General features: G+C 40.6%; 1 protein-coding gene across 1 annotated transcript in view; it reads left to right on the top strand.

Annotated features, from left to right (window-relative positions):
- The window catches only part of KIF14 (kinesin family member 14), a 65,695-nt gene extending 40,965 nt beyond the window's left edge, over positions 1-24,730 (top strand). The window contains exons 24-31 of the mRNA XM_081300338.1: positions 390-484; positions 1,094-1,318; positions 1,494-1,678; positions 7,072-7,230; positions 7,796-7,918; positions 20,717-20,791; positions 21,751-21,886; positions 22,509-24,730. Coding sequence (XP_081156464.1) covers positions 390-484; positions 1,094-1,318; positions 1,494-1,678; positions 7,072-7,230; positions 7,796-7,918; positions 20,717-20,791; positions 21,751-21,886; positions 22,509-22,873 — 1,363 coding nt within the window. The 3' untranslated portion in view covers positions 22,874-24,730. The remainder of the gene's footprint in view (positions 1-389; positions 485-1,093; positions 1,319-1,493; positions 1,679-7,071; positions 7,231-7,795; positions 7,919-20,716; positions 20,792-21,750; positions 21,887-22,508) is intronic.
- The last annotated feature ends 609 nt before the right edge of the window (positions 24,731-25,339 follow it).

Consider the following 25,339-nt stretch of genomic DNA (forward strand, 5'->3'; position numbering starts at 1 on the left):
GAAGTTCTTCTCCAGGGCCTGCGAGAGCACTCTAGGCCCTCATAACACCATCCCTTCATTGTACTTATTTGCCCAATTTCTCTTTTGCTTTGAACTTTAAGTTCAGTGAGGCCAGAAGCCATGTTTGCCATGTTTCACCATAATCCAGAGCCTATAAATTTATTCTCTTTAATTAATTATATGCCTAGAACAATGCCTATAAATAGTAAAATCTTTGCTCAGTGATCCAAGTGAATTAGGTCTTTCATGGAAAACATACACATACATATTCATTTTCTTTTGATAATTCAAAAATAAACATTCTTAGAAATCTTATTCCTTGTGGTGTATAACTTACTGATCTTATGGTTTGTCTTTTTTTTTTTTTTTTTTTTTTTTTTTTTTTTTAGGAGCAGGAGTATGATGAAGAATAGAAGAATTTCTGATTGTTTACATGACATGCAAGTCCACCCAATTCAGAATTTGCATTCTTCACATTCATCAGGTATTTTTTTCAAGTTTTCTGTACAGTGAGAAAAGCACCAATTCCAGGTTCTACCACTTGTTTTGTGTCCTTGTGCAAATTATTTTATTTCCTAGAACTTGTGTTTCCTCTGTAAAATGAGGAGGGTGAGTTGGACAACCTCTTCCACTTCTAAAATTCTATACTCCGATTTATTTTAAAGCTTTTTAATAGAGTGGCAATTCAAATGTGAAAGTCACATATATCTTTATAAATGAATAAAAAGTTATTTCCTGTTTCTGTGATGTGGGGAATCAAACCCAGGCCTCATGCCTGCTAGGCAAATGCTGTACTGGTGAGCCACATCCCCAGCCCTCCCCCATACTAACTGACAAAAATGTTTAGGGGCGTAGCCCAGTGGTAAAGCACTTGTCCAGCATGTATGAAGTCCTGGGTTTTCAGTCCCCAGCACTACCGAACAACAACAAACTCAAAATAAAAGTTATAGAAATTATTTCTCTGAATAATTATTTTGTGCCAATATTCCTTATAACATTAATTTATAAATAGAAGAGAGGATACACTATATAAATTTCTATGTGGAACTACCTATATAATTTAACTAATGATGACTATTTTCTGTTGATGTAGGCTTAATGGAGAAATCAAACTCCATTTGTTCAAATTCAGCAGAATCATATCTCCCTGGAATTTGCAAAGAATTGATTGGTTCATCAGTAGATTTTCTTGGACAGAGTTATGATGAAGAAAAAACAATAGCAGATAGCCTGATAAATAACTTTCTTAAAATTTATAATGGACTGTTTGCCATTTCCAAAGCTCATGAAGAACAAGATGAAGAAAGTCAAGATAATTGTAAGCAATCCCACTTTTACTTACATGATGATTATTTTCTGCACATTATACTTTGTTTTGAATGACTATTTGACACATCTGGCAGGCATCTTTTAAAGTGTTTTAATGGTGAGCATATGCTAGTTCTTTTATTTGGAGATTATTTCTAACAATAATTTTTCTTTTTCTTTCAAAGTGTTCTCTTCTGATCGAACACTCCAGTTACTTATTATCCAGATTTCTTGTGCTTTTGAGCAGCTTGTGGTTTTAATCAAACACTGGCTGAATGATTTTCTACCTTGTACTGATTTAGCAACACTTGAAGATGAATTAAGACAAGAAGTTAAAAAACTGGGAGGCTACTTACAGTTATTTTTACAGGTAAATTGATTCCTTAGTATTATTTGATGCATTTATTTATTCAGTATTTATTGGTTCTCCACTACCTGCATCTTCCACAAATTAGATCTGTTTGTAATTGATTTGTTGAGCCAGGACTTACATGGTTCTCTGTGTACTGAGTGATCTTAAATGATTTACAGATATTAATTCATTTAATCCTCATAAGAACCTCCAAAGTGACTACTCCTATCACTGTTTTATAGGCAAAGAAATGGAGGCTTTGGGAAGATATGTAGCCCATCTGGTGTTACTTAACTGGCCAGATGTGAACAGAAAGTTGTATTTGAACCCAAGCTGTCTTGGGTCCACAGTTCATACTCTGCCATTATTCTCTGCTGACCTTTAATAAAGAGTACTGGGGAGAGAAGCAGTCTTGCTATGGCTGTGGATTGAGTTTTAGCTCATGCTGAATTAGTCACAAGCCTGCTGACATAGAAGCAAGGAAAGTGATTTTGTTTCCTGCTTACCTTGTATCAGGTGAGATTAGGTTTGGCTATGAGGAAGAAGCAAGACAAAAGCTTATTTTTTCTCACATAAAATCTGGAGGTAGGCTTGGGTGCTTTGCTCCACTAAGTTTGCAGGAATCAGGCTCTTTCCAGCCCTTCTGCTTTGCCTAAAACATGGCCCTTGATTTCATGGTCTACTGTGATGGAACTCTACCTTAGTTCAGTGCAGCAGGATGAAAGAAGTAACAAAGAAGAAAAGGCCAAGTATGCCTCCTCCTCCTTTTTTTTTTTTTTTTTTTTGTACTGGGGATTGAACACAGGGGAACTTTACCACTGAGCCACTCAGCCCTTTTTATTTTTTATGTTGAGACAGGGTCTCATTAAGTTGCTTAGGGCCTCGATGAGTTGCTAAGGCTGGCCTTGAACCTGTGAGCCTCCTGCTCCCAAATCAGTGGGATTATACCATTTGTGCCTTCTTTTGATGGAAGTTTCTGGAAATCACCATAGTATACTTGTACTTCCTTCATCACCTGTCTACATCTAGCTGCAAGTATCATTAGGAAATTCATTTTTTATTCTATGCCTCTGTAACAAGCTAAAAATCAAGAGCTCGATCACTATGGAAGAAGTGAGCACTTGATATTTGATATTACCTAGTCATTGCCTTAGTCAGTGATCTCCTCTTCAAGAATTTCTTGAAGAGACAAAGGAAGATGTTGAGAAAATACCAAGAAGTTAGGTTTTATTTTAGAAAATGGATAATTAGACTTCATGACAAAAACCTCTAGACTATTTGGTTAAATCTTATGTTATAGTGCCCCACCAAGAGACTTTATACCTCAGTTTTTTTGGTGGGTCATGTATTTCCTAAGTGGGTTATTGACTGACTGGGATTTGGAAATTGTATTTAATTGACTGATATAACTAAGTAAAATTAATATCAGATGTTTATTTTTTTTATTATTTTTTAATTGGTTGTTCACAACATTACAAAGCTCTTGACATATCATACTTCATACATTAGATTGAAGTGGGTTATGAACCCCCAATTTTACCCCAAATGCAGATTGCAGAATCACATCAGTTACACATCCACAATTTTACATAATGCCCTATTAGTAATTGTTGTATTCTGCTACCTTACCTATCCCCTACTATCCCCCCTCCCCTCCCCTCCCTTCTTCTCTCTCTATCCCATCTACTGTAATTCATTTCTCTCCTTGTTTATTTTCCCATTCCCCTCACAACCTCTTATATGTAATTTTGTATAGCAATGAGGGTCTCCCTTCATTTCCATGCAATTTTCCTCATCTCTCCCTTTCCCTCCCATCTCATGTCACTGATTAATGTTACTCTTTTCTTCCCCCTCTTCCTCCCTGCTCTGTTCATATTTGCTCTCATTATATCAAAGAAGACATTTGGTATTTGTTTTTTAGGGATTGGCTAGCTTCACTAAGCATAATCTGCTCTAGTGCCATCCATTTCCCTGCAAATTCTATGATTTTGTCATTTTTTATTGCTGCATAGTACTCCATTGTGTATAGATGCCACATTTTTTTTTATCCATTCATCTATTGAGGGGCATCTGGGTTGGTTCCACAGTCTAGCTATTGTGAATTGTGCTGCTATGAACATCAATGTAGCAGTATCCCTACAGTACGCTCTTTTAAGGTCTTTAGGGAATAGTCCAAGAAGAGGAATAGCTGGGTCAAATGGTGGTTCCATTCCCAGCTTTCCAAGAAATCTCCATACTGCTTTCCAAATTGGCTGCACCAATTTGCAGTCCCACCAGCAATGTACAAGTGTACCCTTTTCCCCATATCCTCGCCAGCACTTGTTGTTTGACTTCATAATGGCTGCCAATCTTACTGGAGTGAGATGGTATCTTAGGGTGGTTTTGATTTGCATTTCTCTGACTGCTAGAGATGGTGAACATTTTTCATGTACTTGTTGACTGATTGTACATCCTCCTCTGAGAAGTGTCTGTTCAGGTCCTTGGCCCATTTGTTGATTGGGTTATTTGTTACCCTATTGTTTAATTTTTTGAGTTCTTTGTATACTCTGGATATTAGGGCTCTATCTGAAGTGTGAGGAGTAAAAATTTGTTCCCAGGATGTGGGCTCCCTATTTACCTCTCTTATTGTTTCTCTTGCTGAGAAAAAACTTTTAAGTTATCAGATGTTTATTTTTAACAGCCATTGTTCTCTCCAAGGAAGTCTTTCTGAGTCTTGCCAAGACTTAGGCGCCTGTCTTATTTGCTTCTCTGTTAACCCTGTACTTTACTCACGTATATCCTTTTTTTTTTTTTTTTTTTAATACTGGGGATTGAACTCAGGGGCACTCAACCACTGAGTCACATCCCCAGCCCTATTTTATATTTTATTTAGAGACAGAGTCTCATTGAGTTGCTCAGTGCCTTGCCATTGCTGAGGCTGGCTTTGAACTCGCAATTCTCCTGTCTCAGCCTCCCAAACTGCTGGGATTATAGGCGTGCGCCACTGCACCCAGCACGTATATCTTTAATATGCTATTTGCAAGCTGTGTTAAGCTCTGATAAGTTAGAGGGATTGTGGGCATCTTCTCAAAGCCTAATTGTTATGATAGATGCTCAATTGTATACTTGTTATTGAATTAATTTTAAATTTACATTGGATGAAGAGTCACTTTGGACATAGATAATGAGAAAATAGAATGATTGTAGGATTACAAATAGATGTGGTGAAGTAGTAGATGAAGAAAAAATTGAGTGCAGAACCATGAAAATGCAAGGTGTGAATGGCCAGAGAGCAAAACTAATGAGCCAAACAAAAGCTGAAGGTCTGGCTTAGATTTGGGCCTAGAGAAGGAATCTGGCTGCAGGATGGTGTGTGATAGACATAGGAGATCGAGATATGCTTAGTTAGCTCTCAGATGCAATACAAGAATAGTAGGGGCAAAATACACACACAGACCAAAATCCCACTATTGATATTTGAATCCAGTGTTTGAACCCCTGCTAGATTTGTTTATATCCTTGAGTCTCCCATTTTCTCACCTAGAAAATAAAAATAGCAATGCCTTCCTGACAGGGTTGCTGTGATTATCAAATGAAATAAAATTATAAGAAAGTGCCTGTTGAAGAAGCTGGAAAGATCACTTTGAACCTAACATGGATTTCAACCTATTTTATAAGGAACCAAGGATGGAGAGCCAGGTGGAGAGCTTCCTTACAGAGGAAGTTAGGTTGAGCCCTTGAGAATCTTGTGTGAAGCTGGCAAAACTGGTGTTAGTTACTGCACTTTCTGGTGAAGTATAGTTTGAGACTTCTTACCTTGTAGCAACACAGTTAGCATCTTCCAGAAAGCAGTCCAAGAGAAGTACTCTAAGAGCCACGGTAGTGGGCAGGAAAGAGAAAGAATGGTTTGCAAGATGCTTCCCCATGCCTTTGGATATGTGCTGAGTGCACATGGGAAGGCCCCCCCCCCCCTTTTTTGAGATATAAAGGACATATTTGTTTGTTTATTTAGCTTTTTAAAATTCTTAAAACATTATAGTTACATAGTAGTTGGGTTCATTTTGACAAAATCATACATACAACGAATTTTATTTTAATACCCGTCCCCACCCTTTTTCTCCCCTCGTCTCTCCCCCTATTCTCCTTCCTCTGGTTTACTGATCATCTTTTCACTTCTTTATTTATTTTTGATTGGTTCTTTCTACGTATATATAAAGGTTAAATTCCCTTTGGTACCTTTGTATGTGCATATAGCATAATTTTATTGAATTCCATGCAAGTTTCCTCCCATTCCCACCTCCTTCCTTTCCTTTCATTCTCTACCTTCTGCTGTACTTAGCTTCCTATGTATTTATGATATCTGATCCCCCCACCACTGCCTTCTTTCCTTTATTTTTCTCTAGCTATGGGAATCCTTTTGTTTGAAAGTTTTGGGTTTTTATCGTCTTCTCACTCTCCTTTTTCTTCTCCCCTGAGAAACGAAAACACTATCTATTAGATGCTTATAAGGACAGGAAAAATTGAAAGGTAAAAAAGCCACCACTTTGTTCCTTTCTTTTGTCATTCACTTATCAGTTCTATCTTTTATCTACTTTTTTCACACTTGCCCTATGTCCCCTATTAGTGTGTAAGGTCTTGGAGAGGAGAGTCTCTTATTCATACTGTCACCTTCAGTAGCCATAGGGCTGCATGTTTCTGGTTCTATCACATGTTTTTGAAGAGTGGTCACTATGTCAAGAAATGCAGAATTTATTGCCACAGTCTGGCTGGGCACAAATAACCGAGCCGCTACAAAGCCTTGTAGATTCAAACAGCAACTCTTTATTCCCCAACTCTCACCGGCACTGCACACACCACACGGGAACACACTCCCTCCACCGGGCTCTGTCCAATCTCCCTGAACCCCCGCGAGAACTCACGGGAACTCTAAAGTAGCAGGCGCCTGAGGCAGCAAGAGTTGCTCTATTGCCTGACAGTAAAGGTCAAATATACAATACAATCAATCCAGCGTCACATAACCCACTTGAATCTAATGTATGAAATATGATATGTCAAGAGCTTTGTAATGTTTTGAACAACCAATTAAAAAAAAAAGGTAATTCAAAGACTAAACTCCAAAAAAAAAAAAAAATATATATATATATATCTTAACTCAAATCATCATCTCAATGGTTCGCTGGTGTCACCTTACAACCATTCCCTCTGGCAAATGCCAGGCATCATTCTGACTGGGCTGTGGCTCTCAACAATTTATTTTCTTAAGATTGTTTATTTTTAATTTTCGTCACCATTTTATTATGTTGACAATTTAAGCCAGCACATGCTAAGCATATACTCTACCACTGAGTCACACCCCTACCTCCTATCTAGTCTTTTTACCTTTTCTTTATAATCTTATGAGTCTGATACACTTATCTGTTTTTATCTCATAGGGATGCTGTTCAGATATTTCATCAATGGTAAAAGAGGCTCAAAATAAAGTGATCCAAATTGTACAACAAGCTGTTAAGTATGTGGGACAGTTAGCAGTTCTCAAAGGAAACAAGCTATATTTTCTGCAAAATGGTAACAATAAGTCTGCCAATATCCAGGTAATTTATCAATGTGAGTTTTGAAAGACTTGATCAGAGGGAACATTAGAGATTTTTTATTTTAGTTTCACAAACATAACAGATGCATTTTATTTTTCAAAATAACTTGTACTTTTAATTGTTTGGCAATAAGATTTAAAATTGTTTCAGTCCAAATTGATTAAATATACTGGATGATTTTACAAACCTTACTTTGCCTTTTGAGTTCTCGGTTGGGTGATGGCTATCTACCATGGAAGGTTTTCTCATCCAGTCAACACATGAAAAACTCTGTAATTCTAGAAGATTTATATTTGCTTGCTTTAATTACAAAAGAAAACAATGTTATATAGAATGTTACTGTGTTCCAGAAAAATAGTGTCCTGCCTAGAATGATATATAATATGTGATTCCACATATTATATGTGGAATACTAAATAATAGTTCTGCCAATTTGATTTCCTAGTGGACTCTTAGTTCTTATTCTAGCTTTAGTTGAACTTAATAATAACTTAATTATCTTATATTTTTAAAAAATTATTTTAAAAATTGAATTTATCAGTTAATGCTTAAACACTTTTCCTAGGAGGAACTCATGGGTGCTATTTGTGATGGTGTAGGCTCGGGAATGAAGATTCTGTTAGATTCTGGACTGGAAAAAGCAAAAGAACTTAAGCATGACCTCTTAAGGCAGTGTGTACAAAATGAGGTAAGATGAGTAGAAGAATGTTCTATACCAGATAATTATAAAGTTGATTAAAAATAGTTTAATGTACTGAATCCCTTTCTCTCGCCATGCACAAAAGTTAACTCAAAATGGATCAAGGAGCTTGATATCAAATCAGAGACTCTGCATCTGATAGAAGAAAAAGTTGGCTCCGATCTACATATTGTGGGGTCGGGCTCCAAATTCCTTAATAGGACACCCATAGCACAAGTGTTAATAACAAGAATCAATAAATGGGACTTGTAAGACGCCGCACTGCACTACGAATGGGAGACACCACACGACACAAATCACCGGAAAGGTTCCGCTTTATTACAAAAGGCTGTGTGTTTATATAGATCTAAGGAGAGGTAGCAGGGCTGAGGTAGATAACGGGTCGCCTGTTTATTGGCAAGCTCTTCCATATGTCAGTTCCGGAGCCCAAAAAGTTAATTCTTATTGGTGCTAAGGTTTCCCACCCACAGGATTTGAACATTGGCGCCGACAGGAACGTTTCACACCAGTGAAAGAAAAAAGAGGAGAAAGAGAGTCGTTAGGCGGCGCCATGTTGGGGTTTTTCTCTGGGGTGCTGCTGCCGTTATATGTTTTCCCAACATTCCTCCCTTTTTGTTTTCTTAGTAATTGGGGCGTCATTGGTCAGATCTGGCTGCTTCTGGCTGTGCGGGGGTGGTGTAGGGCCTAGAAGGGGAAGTGGAGGAATGTTGGCGGGGGGGGGGGGGGGGGGGGCAGGTCTGGGGATATCATGGCAACCAGAAATAAAACCCAGTGGCTATAGACAGCTACTTCCGTAGGGGTGAAGTCTATGAAAGTTCCCTGAAACCACAAGTCATCGATGGCATCGAACCAGTCCTGGATGGAGGAGATAGTTGGTATCAGCCACTGATCCTGTAGCAGAGACTCTAGGAAATACTGTAAGTGTTGCCTTGACATGGTGTCACCAGCACCTGAAGATCAGAGCGAACAAAAACAGGATGAAGATAAAAATTAAAGCAAATGTCAGTTTTGGGCAGAAGTTCCATGTCGGGGGACTGACAGAGAAGAGGCCAAGGGCCATGAGGAGGCTTAAAAGGACATAAAGGCTCAAGAATCCAGGATGGCAGATTAAGAGGTTCTCCGGGCTCATTGTCGCTCACTGTCTGATGTCCGTTGCATTCCATCGCGCCTGGTAGTGAGCTTCAGCAATGAGTGAGCTGTTCTCTTGAAGATGTTGGCTGGTAGTACCTAAGCAGAAGCTGGTTGAAAGTTTGGTTAGAGATCTTCCGTAATTGGCCCTGTAGGAAGCGAAGCAGACAGGGCAGGAACAGACACATCAGGAAAAGGAGACATATGGGCCCTAAAAGAGGCAACAGCCACAATTGGAAGTGGGCTAAAAAGAAGGTGGCAAATGGGTTTTGGTTTGGTGGATTTTTCAAAGAGGTAGCCAAGTCGGTGAGCTTGACTACATTAGTTTCCACAAGGCCTGATTCATTGATGTAGTAACAGCATTCTTCTCTCAAGAAGAGATAGGTTCCACCTTTTTCGGCTGTGAGTAAGTCTATAGCTTGTGGATTTTGAAGAGTAACTTGAGCCAAGGATGTGACCTGTCTTTGTAAAGATGCTAGAGATTCTGCCGTAGAAGTGAGTGCTTGTTCAAGTTTAGAACTTAAGTCCTGTACAGCCCATAAGGAGTGTCCTAGAGCTCCACCAGAAATTCCTGCTCCCGCTGCAGATGCAGCCAGTGAGAGACCCACCAGTATTGGAAGGAAAGTAGCCCGCTTATTCCGCACTGGGGGGAGACAAGAGGGCCTGCACTTCAGCTGGGGTATAGAGAGTCAATTGTGGGACAAGCATCACCAGTATACAAGGGGTAGAGGTGTTGGTGAATAAGATAGTGATGAGGGAACCATTACACCAGAAGAATGAGCCAGGTGGTGCATAGAGGGTGAAGTTAAAGGTGATGTTAGAGTGGCAAAACTTTGGGAGACACCCAAGCCCAGGAGGCAGCGCCGGGGAATCACAGTATGGTTAGACTCCTCGGGCTCCCATAATGGAGCATCGGGTGAAAGGGTTTGGAGAGAACGGCGGGCAGATGGAGTGGAGAAATTTGAGAGGTCAGAGCCGAGAAGTTCAAGGGAACCGCTGCAAGCAAAGGTCGAGTCAGAGAGGCGCATAAGTAGCAATCAGTTGGTGTAATGGCGGGGAGAGTTAGATTTAAGAAGGTTACAGTTTCAGTAAGTAGTCGTAGCCATGAATACTGTGGTGAACTCCCGACATTAGGCTCATATGGATCCTGTATGGAGTCTAACAACTGCTGTTCAGAATGCTTTATGTCAGTAGAGATTATAGCTACTGAGGGCTGGGAGGGTTGAAGCTCTTGGGAGATGGAGATGGAGCCACAGGGGGTGGGAGAGGATATGTCACAGTAGAAGGAAGCATTTACCCTAGAGGTCCAGGGTGGATGGTTGGGGTCAGTGATAGCCAATTGATAGCCCCCCGAGATCAATCTGAAATTTCCAACGCAGGAATCCCCGATGCATGCACGTGGGTTATGAACGATGCATGACCAGTAGGGGCACCCCCCATAGGTTTCGGGCCACCATTTGCAGTAATCCTCTGTCTGATCATATAAGAAGCAAAGGTAAGGCCTAGTGGCTGTTTTTAAAAGTTCAGAATTCTGGGAGGAGAGGGGAAAGAAGATAGATGCATTACATCCCGTAGTGGCACAATCAACCGAAGAAACTAGGCGAGTGTAACGAGTGCTGCTTTGGACATGTGTCTCTCTGACTTTGAATCTCCAAGTATAAGGGGAGGAGGATGATGTCCCCGGGAGAAGGGTGATGACTGTGAAAATACCACTTAGAAGAGTGGGAGTCATGGTGAAGTATGGGCAGTTACGCGAGACAGGCGAAGCTTTAGAGGATAGTTAGGATGTGGAGAGCAGGAGTAAAGGGGAGGTCTAGGAGGTGACTCTTGAGGCCCTTCTGGGGTAGTCTTGTCGTCAGCAGATGGGGCCTCCTGGTAATATGGCTTCAACCTAGAAATGTGAATCCAGGGGGTGAGACGGTTGCCTGGTAAGGAAAGTTTGGCGGCGATGGGGGTACAGAGAATGACAGGATAGGGGCCTTCCCATTTTGAGGCAAGAGGCCCTTTGTCCTCTGGAGTGTTATAATAGGCTAAATTCCCAGGTGTTAAGGGAGGAGTGTTTGGAGAGGAGTTTGGGTCCAGAAGAAACCAGTCTTGATATTTCCAGAGTTCTGAGTGGAGATGAAACAAGAGAGGTAAAGACAAATCTCGTGTGAGAGGTCCTTGTGAAATGACCAACCCAGGGGGTATAAGAGGTCTTCCATACATTATCTCAAAGGGAGACAGTAAAGATGGTTTCTTAGGGAGGGCTCTGATCCGAAGCAAAGCCAAGGGAAGGAGTTTGACCCAGTCTAAGTTTAATTCCATTGTTAATTTGGTAAGGACTTCCTTCAGAGTCTGATTTACCCTTTCCACTTTCCCTGAAGCCTGGGGGCGATATGGACGGTGGAAATGCCACTTGAAGGAGAGGGCTTGAGAGACCTTTTGTGTGATCCTAGAAATAAACTCAGGGCCATTGTCAGATTGTAGGGAAGTGGGCATACCAAACCTGGGGATGATGTCTGTCAGTAAGATTGAAGCTACAGTGGAAGCCATTTTATTGGAAGTGGGAAATGCCTCAACCCAACCAGAGAAAGTGTCCACAAAGACAAGGAGGTATTTAATGCGCCGTACTGCTGGCATGTTGGTGAAGTCTACCTGCCAGTCAGCAGCAGGAGTGTGTCCCCGGGCTTGGTGGGAGGGAAACGGTTTAGGCCTTAAAGGAGTATGAGAGTTGGTTCGATGACAGATCTGACAATTAGAGGCTATATTCTGTAGCATGGCTTTGTCAGAGGGGTTGAGGGAGAAGCAGCTCTGTAAAAAGAGGGTCAAAGACTGAGAATTGGAATGGAATAGAGTATGGAGGAACTCAAAAAGATCCCTGTTCTTACTGGAAGAAGTAGGGGCTTCAGATGGACAGTCTAAAGCGGCCATTATATGTCCCCCAGGGGGGTCATACTTGGAAGTGATAGCAGCCATTCGTGCCACCTGGTCAGCCCTGGCGTTGCCCTCAGTGATAAGAGAGCCGTCCTTCTGATGGGACCTACAATGGATAACTCCCAACTGGGTGGGTAAGTGGGAGGCCTCTATCAAATTGGTTATAAGAGCCGAATTAGTGATCGCATTACCTTTAGTGGTAAGTAGGCCTCGCTCCTTCCATATTGCAGCATGGGATAATAGAATATGGAAGACATATTTTGAGTCAGTATAAAGGGTGAGGGATTTGCCCCGTGCTAGGAGACAGGCACGAGTGGCCGCTACAAGTTCGGCCTGCTGGTTGGTAGTTCCTGAAGGCAGAGCTTTGGCCTCTATAATCTCAGTGGCTGAAACTACGGCGTATCCAGAGTAATGAGTGCCGTTCTGCCTAAAGGAACTGCCATCAGTGAATCAGATAAGGTCAGGCTTGGTGAGTGGTCCCTCAGAAATGGAAGAATGACAGGGGAGGAAATCATCCAAGGTTTCCAAGCAATTATGAGCTGGTGTTTCAGATGTGGGGGTCGTTGGGAGCAGTGAGGCAGGGTTCAGTGCAGAGTAGGGGAGGAACGTAATATTAGGGTTTTCCAGAAAGGAAGTGAGGAGCGACAGGACTCTGGATGGAGGAAGGGTTTGAAGGTCCTTATAAGCTAAAAGATCCTTCAAGTGATGTGGGAGTGGATAGTTAAAGGGGCCCCGAAAGTCAGCTTAGAGGCTTCTTTGTGTAAAATTTGTCCAGCAGCTAGAGCTCTTAAGCAAGGGGCCCACCCACGGATGGTAGGGTCTAACTGTTTGGACAAATATGCCACAGGTGCAAATGTAGGCCCATAATTTTGACCCAAGACCCAAAGTGCTTGCCCCCCCCTTTTCATGGACATATAGGTGGAACGGTCTTGACAGATCGGGAAGGTGAAGGGCGGGTGCCTTTAAGAGGAGTTGCTGAAGTCTGCGAAAGTGGTAGCGGGGGGAGGAGGCAAGAGATTCACCAGGGGGTCCCTTTGCTAGGTCATACAGGGGTTTAGCTAGAAGAAAGTAATTTGTGATCCAGGCCCTAAAATAACCTGCTAGTCCTAGGAATGATAGTATTTCGGCTTTCGTATGAGGCACCAGAAGATTAGAGAGGAGTTGCCTCCTCTCCAGTGTTATTTCCTTTTTTCCTGGTGCAAGGTGAAAACCAAGGTAGGTGACAGAAGACTGGGAAACCTGGGCCTTGTGGAGAGACACCCTATATCCCTTATCCGCTAGGAAATTGAGAAGCTGGGCGTGTGGGATTGAGAGTGTTCCCAAGAGGGACTACATAGAAGAAGGTCATTGACATATTGAAGGAGAGTAGAGTCAGGGCAGGTGGGGTGAAAGGATGTGAGGTCCTGGGCAAGAACCTGGCCAAAGAGATGGGGACTGTCCCTGAATCCCTGCGGGAGGACGGTCCAGGTAAGCTGATGAGAATGGCGGGTATGAGGGTCAGTCCACGTAAAAGCAAAGATATCCTGAGATTCTGAGGACAAGGGAATAGAAAAGAAGGCATCTTTTAAATCTAGGACTGAGAAGTGGGTGGTAGTAGCAGGGATCTGAGAGAGGAGGGTGTAGGGGTTGGGCACTAGCAGGTGGATGGGGACCACAGAGGAGTTGATGAGGCGAAGGTCTTGAAACAGCCTGTAGGACCCATTAGGTTTCTTATCAGCCAGAATGGGGGTGTTGAAAGGAGAGTGTGTAGGCCCAAGATATCCCTTCCGTAATAAATCATGGATGATGGGTTCTAATCCGAGAAGGGCTGTGGTTGTGAGTGGATATTGTGGTTGACTAATATATCTTGAAGTGTCCCGTAAGACAATATGAATAGGACTGCATTTAGCCATAGAGGGTGTAGTTGTGTCCCAAACCTCAGGATTAACTGGTTTAGATAGTCGTGGGAGAGTGCATGATGGAGGTGTATCTGTCCCTAGGATCATCATGAGGAAATGAGAGGTGGGGGAAGTGAGGGGTGATATGTGAATAGTGACCTTCAATAATGAGAGTATGTCCCTTCCCAGAAGGGGAATGGGGAAATGGCTCATAACGAGAAAGGAGTGTGTGAAGGACAAAAGGGATCCCTGCATATAACATGATAAGGGGGATGTTTTTCGAGGGAAAATCTGTTTACCTCCTACCCCGACAATAGGAGTTTTTGAGGGTGTGGTAGGACCCCAATACTCCCTCAAGTCCAAAAATGTGGTACCAGTGTGTAAGAGAAAAGTAATGAAGCGTCCATCCACTAGAAATGTGACCCTAGGCTCTTGCATCTTGATGGTAATTGTTGGGAGGGAAGGCCCAGGGCTCTGTCAATCCTCCTCTGCCAAGCCCAGGAGAGGCTGGAGTTGTGGGGCGGCTGACCAACCTCCTCTCCGGGTTGTTGGACAGTCTACCCCCCAGTGTCCCCTTTGGTGGCATTTTGGTCAGGGGGTGGAGGGTATCCTCGGCGAAGGACAATCCCTGGCCCAATGTCCCTCCTTACCACATTTGAAGCAAGTTCCAGGGGCTGTCTTATTGGGACGGCGTGGTGATGACTTTCTCTGAATGACCTGGGCCAACATTTGGAATTTGGCGTATTCAGCCCTCTGCCTACGACGTTTGCTTTCATCCTCTCTACTATGGAACACCTTGAAAGCGACCGCGAGGATTTCGGTCTGAGGAGTAGCAGGGCCCTGTTCAAGCTTCTTAAGCTTGGCTTTAATATCAGGGTAGCTTTGGGCCAGGAAATATGTCATGAAGACATGACGGCCATCAGGGCTTTCTGGGTCGAGGTTTGTGTGCTGCTGGAGGGTGTTGGTTAGTCTATCCAGGAATTCTGAAGGTGTTTCTTCCTTCTTTTGAATGACCTTCTGTACCTTTTGAAAATTAATGGCCTTGCGAGTGACCTTTTTTAGGCCCGCCAAGGGGCAGGAAGCAAAAAGGTCACGAGACTGTAAGCCTCCAGGGGTATTATAATCCCATAGAGGATCCTGCTCTGGGACAGCATGAGGGCCCGTGGGGTGGTTGGGATTGGTGCTATGATTTTCATCAGCATGGGCTTGGGCTAGTTCCCAGACCCGTCGCCTTTCCTCAGGGAGAAGTGTATTGGCCAGGAGCATGTAGATGTCGTGATGGGTAAGGCTGTATGCCTGCAGGACCCATTGGAACTCCCGAATGTAAGTGGTAGGATCAGTGGTGAACGAACCTAACTTCCTCTCTGAGTAATGTCCGACATGGAGAAAGGCACATGTACTCTAATAACATCCTCAGGACCAGCTACCTCACGAAGGGGTGCAATCGTCATGGGAGTAGGAGGGGGTCCCTTAGACCTGGTGACAGGAGGACTGAAGAGGCAGTCGGGGGCGGACAGGAAGTAGAGGGAGGGGAAGGGGATGTCTCAGCGGTGGAGGAGGTGGGACTGGCGGAAGAAGGGGGGTGGGGAGGGGGATGAAACGGAAGACTGAGGATCGGTGGAATCAGGCGGAAGAAGCGGAGGGTGTAGCAGGAGAGGAGGGGTGGATGCGGCTGGGGGATAAGGTGGAGGTTCATCTGCTGGGTCAAATGAGGAGGAATCTGCGGAGTCAGGGGAAGAAGTAGGGGAAGGGAAGGAGTTTACAAGCAAGGAGTACCTGAGAGGGAGAGCAGGAAGTGCAGAGGGCAGCGTGTTGGGAAAGAAGCTAAACCTTCAATGTATGGGACCTCTCTCCATTTTTTTAGGCGCAGGCAGTAGTTAAGAAGATCCCGAAAAGAATGTTTGGATCTAACAAGCCTTCTGGAGGCCAATGATTGTCATTATCTAACGGATATGCGGGCCAATCTTGGGTACAGAATCTGATAAGAATTTTGGGCTTGAGATCCGGGGAAAGAGAGAGTAGCCAAATTCTTAAGGAGACACTTGAGTGGTGAGTTTTTGGGTATAGACGAGGAGGCACCCATAGTTAAAGAGTGGAGGAAGGGACAGCAAAGGGAGAAAAAGAATTAACCCGGGCCGTAGGGGCTTCCTGGAAGCGTAGAGCAGATGGAGGATCACGTGGGCGTCCCCGAAGTGACCAGTCCACTGTCAGTAGGCACAGAGTGCACAGCTCGGTAGTCACCTATGAAGTGCAGTCTGTGTGACCCTGTAGGGTCGAGGCCATGGGCAACCTGACGTCAGGAAAATTTTTCCACCGGAACAAGAGAGAGTCAAGGAAGGAAGGGACAGAGCCCCAGCAGAACGCAGCTCCAGGCCGGAAGTTCAGCTCCGGGCTGAACACAGCTCCGGTGGGGCGCTCCACAGGGAACCCGAAGGGAGTTGGCGAGCCCGGTAGGGGGAACTTACCTAAACCTGATCAGTGGTGAGTGCAGGGAGCCAGCGCCCAAAAGATAGACAAGGGCGAAATGTGTCGTTGGTGACGGCAGTGGCGGAGACGGCTCGGTTTGTCGAGCACACCGTCTCCCGGGTTTTCGGCACTACTGTAAGACGCCGCACCGCACTACGAATGGGAGAGACCACACGACACCAATCACCGGAGAGGTTCCGCTTTATTACAAAAGGCTGTGTTTTTATATAGATCTAAGGAGAGGTAGCAGGGCTGAGGTAGATAACGGGTTGCCCATTTATTGGCAAGCTCTTCCATATGTCAGTTCCGGAGCCCAAGAAGTTAATTCTTATTGGGGTTAAGGTTTCCCACCCGCAGGATTTGAACATTGGCGCCGACAGGAACGTTTCGCGCCAGTGAAAGAAAAAAGAGGAGAAAGAGGGTCGTTAGGTACCATGTTGGGGTTTTTCTCAGGGGTGCTGCTGCCGTTATGTTTTCCCAAAAGGACTTACTTAAACTAAAAAGTTTTTTCTCAGCAAGAGAACCAGTAAGAGAGGTAAATAGGGAGCCTACATCCTGGGAACAAATTTTTACTCCTCACACTTCAGATAGAGCCCTAATATCCAGAGTATACAAAGAACTCAAAAAATTAAACAATAGGGTAACAAATAACCCAATCAACAAATGGGCCAAGGACCTGAACAGACACTTCTCAGAGGAGGATGTACAATCAGTCAACAAGTACATGAAAAATGTTCACCATCTCTAGCAGTCAGAGAAATGCAAATCAAAACCACCCTAAGATACCATCTCACTCCAGTAAGATTGGCAGCCATTATGAAGTCAAACAACAAGTGCTGGCGAGGATATGGGGAAAAGGGTACACTTGTACATTGCTGGTGGGACTGCAAATTGGTGCAGCCAATTTGGAAAGCAGTATGGAGATTTCTTGGAAAGCTGGGAATGGAACCACCATTTGACCCAGCTATTCCTCTTCTTGGACTATTCCCTAAAGACCTTAAAAGAGCGTACTGTAGGGATACTGCTACATTGATGTTCATAGCAGCACAATTCACAATAGCTAGACTGTGGAACCAACCTAGATGCCCTTCAATAGATGAATGGATAAAAAAAATGTGGCATTTATACACAATGGAGTTCTACTCAGCACTAAAAAATGACAAAATCATGGCATTTGCAGGGAAATGGATGGCACTAGAGCAAATTCTGCTAAGTGAAGCTAGCCAATCCCTAGAAAACAAATGCCAAATGTCATCTTTGATATAAGGAGAGCAACTAAGAACAGAGCAGGGAGGAAGAGCATGAGAAGATGATTAACATTAAACAGGGACGAGAGGTGGGAGGGAAAGGGAGAGAGAAGGGAAATTGCATGGAAATGGAAGGAGACCCTCATCAGTATACAAAATTACATATAAGAGGAGGTGAAGGTAAAGTGGGGGAAAAAAACAAGGGAGAGAAATGAAGTACAGTATATGGGGTAGAGAGAGAAGATGGGAGGGTAGGGGAGGGGGGGATAGTAGAGGATAGGAAAGACAGCAGAATACAACAGACACTAGTATGGCAGTATGTAAAAACGTGGATGTGTAACTGATGTGATTCTGCAATCTGTATACGGGGGAAAAATGGGAGTTCATAATCCACTTGAATCAAATGTATGAAATATGATATGTCAAGAGCTATGTAATGTTTTGAACAACTAATAAAAAATAGTTTAATGCAGTGAATTTGATTTTTATAAATTCTTATGTTTTAGTTTGTGTGGATTATTTTTTAATTGAAGAGGCTGATAATATCATTATGTCTTGATGATCTTTTCCCAAGTTATTCTTGAGTTGCTGCAGCCTCTTAATCTTTTGCTAGCTCTGTCACAGCTATTAGCAATGAGAGTTCAGTCTGAAGACAAACTCCCAAGCAGAGTGGAGTATGGTAGTGACACCTAGTGTTTATTCTCTGGTTGTCTTTTTCTTCCTTACTTAGTTCTATACTCTTCTACCTAAGAATGGAAGCTAGCATTTCTTTCTTTTTTTTTTTTTTTCCTTTCCACATTGTTTTATTGGTGCATGTTTATAGTTGTGCATACTGATGGGATTTGTTGTTACATATTCATACATGCATACAATATAACAATATAATTTCGCCAGTATCCTCCCTTGTTCTTTCCCCTTCCTTCCACAGCATCCTCTCCCATCCCTTTTATGTACTGATCTCCCTTTGATTTTCATTAGATCCCTGCTCCCCCACCTTTCTTTTCCTTTTTCCTCTCAACTTTCCATATATGAGAGAAAACATGACCCTTGACCTTCTGAGTTTGGCTTATTTTACTTAACATAATGGTTCTAGCTCCATCCATTTTCTTGCGAATGTCATAATTTCATTTTTCTTTATGGATAAATTATGTATTTATACCACACATTTTCTTTATCCATGCATCTGTTGATGGACACCTAGGCTGGTTCCATAGTTTGGCTATTGTGTATTTTGCTGTTATAAACATGGGTATACATTATCACTGTAGTATGATCACTTTAATTCTTAAGGGTAAATACTGAGGAGGGGTGTAGCTGGGTCATATGGTGGTTCCATGCCTAGTTTTTTGAGGAACCTCCATCCTGATTTCCATAGTGATTCTACTAATTTATAATCCCACCAACAGTGTAAAAGTAATCTTTTTTATCCACATCCTCTCCAGCATTTATTATTGTTTGTATTCTTGATGTCTGACATTCTGACTGGTGTAAGAAAATCTCAGTGTAGTTTTGATTTGCATTTCCCCAATTGCTAATGATGTTGAATATTTTTTTTCATATATTTCTTGACCATTTGTGTTCCTTTTTTTGAGTCATTTCTTTTAATTCATTTTTCCATTCATTAATTGGGTTATTTGGGATTTTTTTTTGTGAAGTTTTTGAGATCTTTAAACAGTGTAAATACTAATCCTCTGTTAGAAGACTAGCTAGCAGAGATTTTCTTCCCATTTTGTAGGGTCTCACTTCATACTTTTAATTGTTTCCTTTTCTGTGAAGGGAAACAAACATTTTTGATCCAATTATCTTGAACTAAATGTTTTTTTTAGGGGCATTCACATCAATGATTTTATATCAGAACATTAAACTGTTCTTCTACTTCCCATTTAGCCTTGAATAACTTATCTGTGCCTCAGTTGTTCTGTTTTAAAGGTGGGGATGATCATATTTATTCCATAAAATTATTCTGAGGATTATATGAGAATAAGAAGCACTGTATTCAAGAATGCTAAATATAATGCCTTGCAAATCTTAAGTCACTCATCCTGCTTGCATGCATTCTTTTTCTCTATCTTCCTCTTGCACTTTGTGTATTTTGCATCACTGGAATTCTGTTTGTAGAATTTTTCCATCAATAAGTACAAAAGGATATAGAATAAGTTAATGAAAGTAAAGAGGAAATAATGTATGTGAATGTGTTTATTGGTAGGTATAGTTGTTATTTTGAGGAAATAAATAGAAAAGGGATCAGGCCCATCTTATATATAATTTGTATTATCTGCATTTTCATGCAGAATTCTATCCAACTTCTCATTTTTTCCTACCTTCTGCCAAAGTTATACTTTGTTGTTTGTAGTGAAATTTTGTTTTATGTTCTTATACTTAAAATTTATAAAGAACTTCCAACAGAAAAAGTAGAATATTCAAAGAAATGGGCACAAACATATAAGGCACTAGAGTCACATTTTAAAGCTGCAGTCAGGAGGAAAAAATAATTTGGATTGATTATTATTATTATTATTTTAAACCACATGGAACAAAATCTGTGTTTGACCTAGGGAATAGTTCTATTGGTAAAGCCAATTAAATACTTAAACAGAATCCCCTGCAGAAATTAAGCTACACCTTAGGGGGCAGCATTGAGAAATGTAAAAGCAAAGGTTTAGAATTTGGGTTGGAGCCCCCATCCTGGATCTGAGTCTTTGGAGTTAAGACCCAGGATTGTTTTCCTCATTTGTAAAATAAGGGCAGTACCATATGAAGCATAAGGTCATAATTGAGAATCAAAGAAGAAAATATTTGGAAAGTTCTTAGAGAATATTTGCTTGATTTGTTAATTACCTCACTTCCTTCCAAGGGAAGTTTTAGAAATTTTATTCTTATAAATATTTAAATAAAAGGCAAATTCTTCTAAAACAGACATCAGAGATTGTCCATATTTAATACAGAAATCAATTTGCAATTTATTTTTTAGAAAATTTCACTTTTATATGATTTAAGTACTCTCAAGCTATTTATTTACAATCTCAGAGATAGAATTTTAATTTTCTGGCTTCTAGACTAGAACTTCCTCCACCATCTGGTACCATACAATTCCAGTTTTTATATTTCTCTATAATTATTTGTATAATAAAATATTTTAATATTCTCCACAGGTTACTAAACAGATGAAAGCTTGTGCCATGGAATTGATCAGCTCTCTTGAAAATATCTTTTCTGAATGGAAAATAGTAAGAAAAGCTTTAAATTATCTTCATTTCATTTTAGTATACTTAATCATTTTTCTTTGCTCCACTGTAGATTATTTCCTTAGCCAAAGATAGCTTCTTTGTACATGTTTAATTGAAACATGTAGTTCTCTTGGATATAATAATTTGCTAGTTTTAGAAATAGATTTCATAGATATTTATTAATATTAGTTTATCTGTTTCTTAACAGCTACTATCAGCTTTTGCTTGGATAGTCATTCATTACAGGCTAAAAATTACTTAATAAAAGTCAATGTGCTCAAAGATTTAAAAATGCACGTGAGGTGGACAGATTATTTTATGCTCATGTCATAGTTAAAACAGAAAAATAAAAACTAACTATGTAATCAGTATATTAAAAAGGAGAACAATTTTTATGCCATGAAATTTTTTATTTCAATAAAACAAATGGGATATAAAGTCGAAAAGTTGAGCCTTTTTTTTTTTTTTTTTTTGATCTACCAGGGATTGAACCCAGAGTTTTCAACCACTAAGCCACATCCCCAGCCCTATTTTGTATTTTATTTAGACACAGGGTCTCACTGAGTTGCTTAGCACCTTGCTTTTGATGAGGCTGGCTTTGAACTCATGATCCTCTTGCCTCAGCCTTCTGACTGTGGGGTAAAGTTGAATTCTTAAAAGTTAAATAAGTTTGTCTTTTATGAATTCAATAACAACATGTTATGAATTCAATCACATCCAGTTTCACATGAATGGAACTGGCATTTTGTTCCATTCATGCATAACTGGATGATGGGATTTTGCTTTAAAATTAATTGAAAAGTCTTATTTCTTTTGAAAAATAGTAATACTGCGGTTTGGTTTTGCTTATAGAAATGGAGTTAAGCATTGGTAAGAAAATTACATGTCTTTCTTAATAATATTCTGAAAATACCTCCATCTAACCTGTTACATATTTTTAAAACTATTTATTTATACAGAAAATTTTCAAAACTCAAGTACAAGAAGATTCTGGATACCAGGATTATAAGAAGATGTCTAATTTTGTCCCAGAATTCTTGAAGTTAAAACATTGCTTAGACAAAACCATTCAAGTTATCATTTCTGCCTTGAGAGGTAAATACTCTAAGTAGAATTTGTAATCAGAATAATATATATATTTATATATAATATATATATTTTAATTTTTTAATTAATTAATTAATTTTGGTACCAGGAATTGAACTCAGGGGCACTTGCTCACTGAGCCATATACCCAGCCCTATTTTGTATTTTATTTAGAGACAGGGTCTCAGTGAGTTGCTTAGCGCCTCGCCATTGCTGAGGCTGACTTTGAACTTGTGATCCTCCTGACTCGGCTTCCTGAGCTGCTGGGATTACAGGGGTGCACCACCGCGCGACTAGAGTAATAATATATTTTAAGGAGTCTCAAATGTCTTGCCTTTTCTTTCTCAGCCTAGCTCACTAACTAAAGCCCACCTAGTGCTGTTGCATTGATATTAGTGACCAGCACAGGAACGTCTGTAATCAAGTGGGGACCTAATATACATGTGGGCACTTCTGCCTACATAATTGCTTATGGAGCAGATGAGTACTTTAGTGGGAATCATAGTGAATACTTTGTAATTGTCTTGATAAGAGTCACTTTGCCTTAAGGTGTATCTGGAGTCATCTAATAGTAATAAACACTTGACAAAAGCTGAAAAGGGTAGTAACTTTTTCTTCTCCCTTTGCATAGAATGCCATAGTGATGTACATCTTCTCAAGAATTGTATTGAAACTATTTGCAGCTTGGCCAGTGATGTTCACAATGACTTCAGGGACCTCTCCACTTCAGTTGACAGCTGTGAGAAGAAAATACAAGCTAATCACAGCGAACTAGAATCTCTAGCTAAGTCACTTCTCTTATGTTTTGAATCTGAAAAAAGACCTGATTTGTTGAGACCCCAAGAATCTTGTAATCAAGATACTAGAGAAGAAGAATCCAAATCAAGCTGCAGTAGGAATAAAAGTGTACCAAAGCGTGTTTATGAACTGCAGGACAATATGCCCCCAGCAGTCAGCTCAGAAGGGTGCATGCCCAGTAGGATTCAGTGGGTGTGAATGCTAGTGCATAGGCACTTGGTGATCATCCATGAAAAAGAAACTTGGTAAGCAATTTTCCTTATAAAGGAGAATGTAAAAAGAAATCAGTGTATTTATTTCAAAGAAGTCCAGCCTGTCAATGGCCTTACACTGGGTGTAAACAAGATAAGTATGTTTCAAAATGCTAGAATGTAAACTCAGAATTTTCTCAGCTGACAGTTTTAAACAAGTGTTTACTATATTGGAACATTTAGCCAGGAGAATGAAATTAAGAATTTAGGACTAAGTGAATGGTTGTGTCTCTAGTTTTTCAATTGTCTTGAATTTTAAATGTTTAACACTGGTATGCTATCTCTTGTTGGTTCGTTAGTCTGCTTGTAGATGGTTATTTTTTCATAAATGGTGGAAATGTGAATAATCAGTATACCTTTGGGCCTGTGCATTCTCTTCTCTGCAAATAGCTAGGATGAGGTTTATGGTGAAATTGCCAATACAACTTGGACTAGGCAGCTTATTTACATTTTTAAATCTAAAACTTTTCTGAAGGGTTGACTGGTTTCCCATTTTGAATAGTATACATGTTCAAGATATAATTTCTTGTTTCTTTACAAATTATAAATAACTACCTAAGAATAGTATGATTATATATTAATAATATGACTTACTGGCATAATAATTTACTGTGTTACCTATGTTTCAAAATGGGGCTTGTATTAGTGTAATTGAAAATTAATGAAATTTTTCAGAATCACACTTGGGAGATCAGAGGCTGGTTCTTTTCTTGACAGTGCTTGCTTTGCTAAAGATGTAATGAAAGGGTTTGTATATGATTTGATGGAGATTAAAGATCCTAATTATAAGCTGGGTGTGGTGGCACAGGCCTGTAATCCGAGCCACTTGTGATCTTCCTGCCTCAGCCTCCCAAGTTCCAGGCCAGCCTCAGCAACTTAGCAAGACCATGTCTCAAAATTAGAAAAATAAAATAAAAAGGTCTGGGAGTGTGGGTTAGTGAGCACCCCTGGGCTCAATCCCCAGCACTGTACACACACACACACACACACACACACACACACACACACACAATCCTTATTATATTTCACAGCTTTAAAAGTCATTTATCTATGATCAAGTAATAAATATAATATTCTACTTGTAGAATCTTACATGATGGAAATAGTCTTACATTTTTTACCTCAAAATGTGTGTGATTTGAAAAGATGCTTGGTAACTCTGCTTGAATGATGTTATCATTTTCCTGAGAATAATTTTTTCAGACAAAGATACCACCTGCACAAAGGGTGTAACTAGTTGAAACTCTTAGTTTCTTGAACAGATCTGATGATTTCCATGTTGGAGAGATTGCAGATGGATTCTGGTCATGGTAGAACAGTATTAATGAAGCAAGTGTGGTCTTTTCAGATGTTTTAAAATGGTTCAGTGTAGTAAATTTGTTTCATTTTCTTTTATTTTTGAGCTTATATTCTTTGTGAAGTTCTATATTTTTGTCAGTGCTCTGGCAAGTAGCACTTTTACTATCAAGTTTGATGGAGTATAGATGTACATATAAGGATTTTTCCTGAAGCTTGTACTTCCTTTCAAAACTTCCCAAAGTATCAGAATGGTAGTTTTCATCTTGTAGTTTGATATCAATCTTTAGTTTCTGCTTTCAAAACTCATGATTTCATGGCCAAAAACATTTTAGTGTCTTTGTAAAATATTGTATATATATATATATTTATGCTAAATAACTTGTTATACTATATTTGAGGGAATGTTGAAAACATATGGGCTATTAAAATCATATGCTCTGAAAAGACATGTTATAAAGAGAATGCCTTTAATCTTGTCAGCTTCATAATTGTCTCTTGGTCTAAGATTAACTCCTGATTCAAAAGTGCTATAATAGGGGCTGGGGATGTGGCTCAAGCGGTAGCGCGCTCGCCTGGCATGCGTGCGGTCCGGGTTCGATCCTCAGCACCACATACCAACAAAGATGTTGTGTCCGCCGAGAACTAAAAAATAAATAAATAAATAAATAAATTCTCTCTCTCTCTCTCTCTCTCTCTCTCTCTCTCTCTCTCTCCCCCTTTTAAAAAAAAAGTGCTATAATAGCTTTACATTGATTTGCAATACTAAAGATAGCTATTATCAAATAAATTGGAAGGAAGCACTAAATAAATATGACAGCTACTTAGTTTTTTCTTTCCTCCTTTCCTCCCTTCCTTTCTTATAGTCTTGGAGGTTGACCCCAGGGCCTTTCACATCCTAAGCATGTGCTGTACAACTGAACTACAACCCAGCCCCCCCTACTTAGTTTTTCTTTAACACTGTTGTGCCTTTCTTTAGTTGGTTGTAGATTTATTTCCATGTGCTGTAGTAGAAAGAGCATAAAGTGTTGGAGTTGGACATATTTTTCACACATTTGGAGTGTGAATCTCAGGCTGCTAAGTAATTTACATAACCTTAGACAATTATTGTCTTCAT

Source organism: Spermophilus citellus (genome assembly GCF_964194105.1).
Source record: "Spermophilus citellus genome assembly, chromosome: 6".
In the NCBI taxonomy this organism is placed as follows: Eukaryota; Metazoa; Chordata; class Mammalia; order Rodentia; family Sciuridae; genus Spermophilus; species Spermophilus citellus.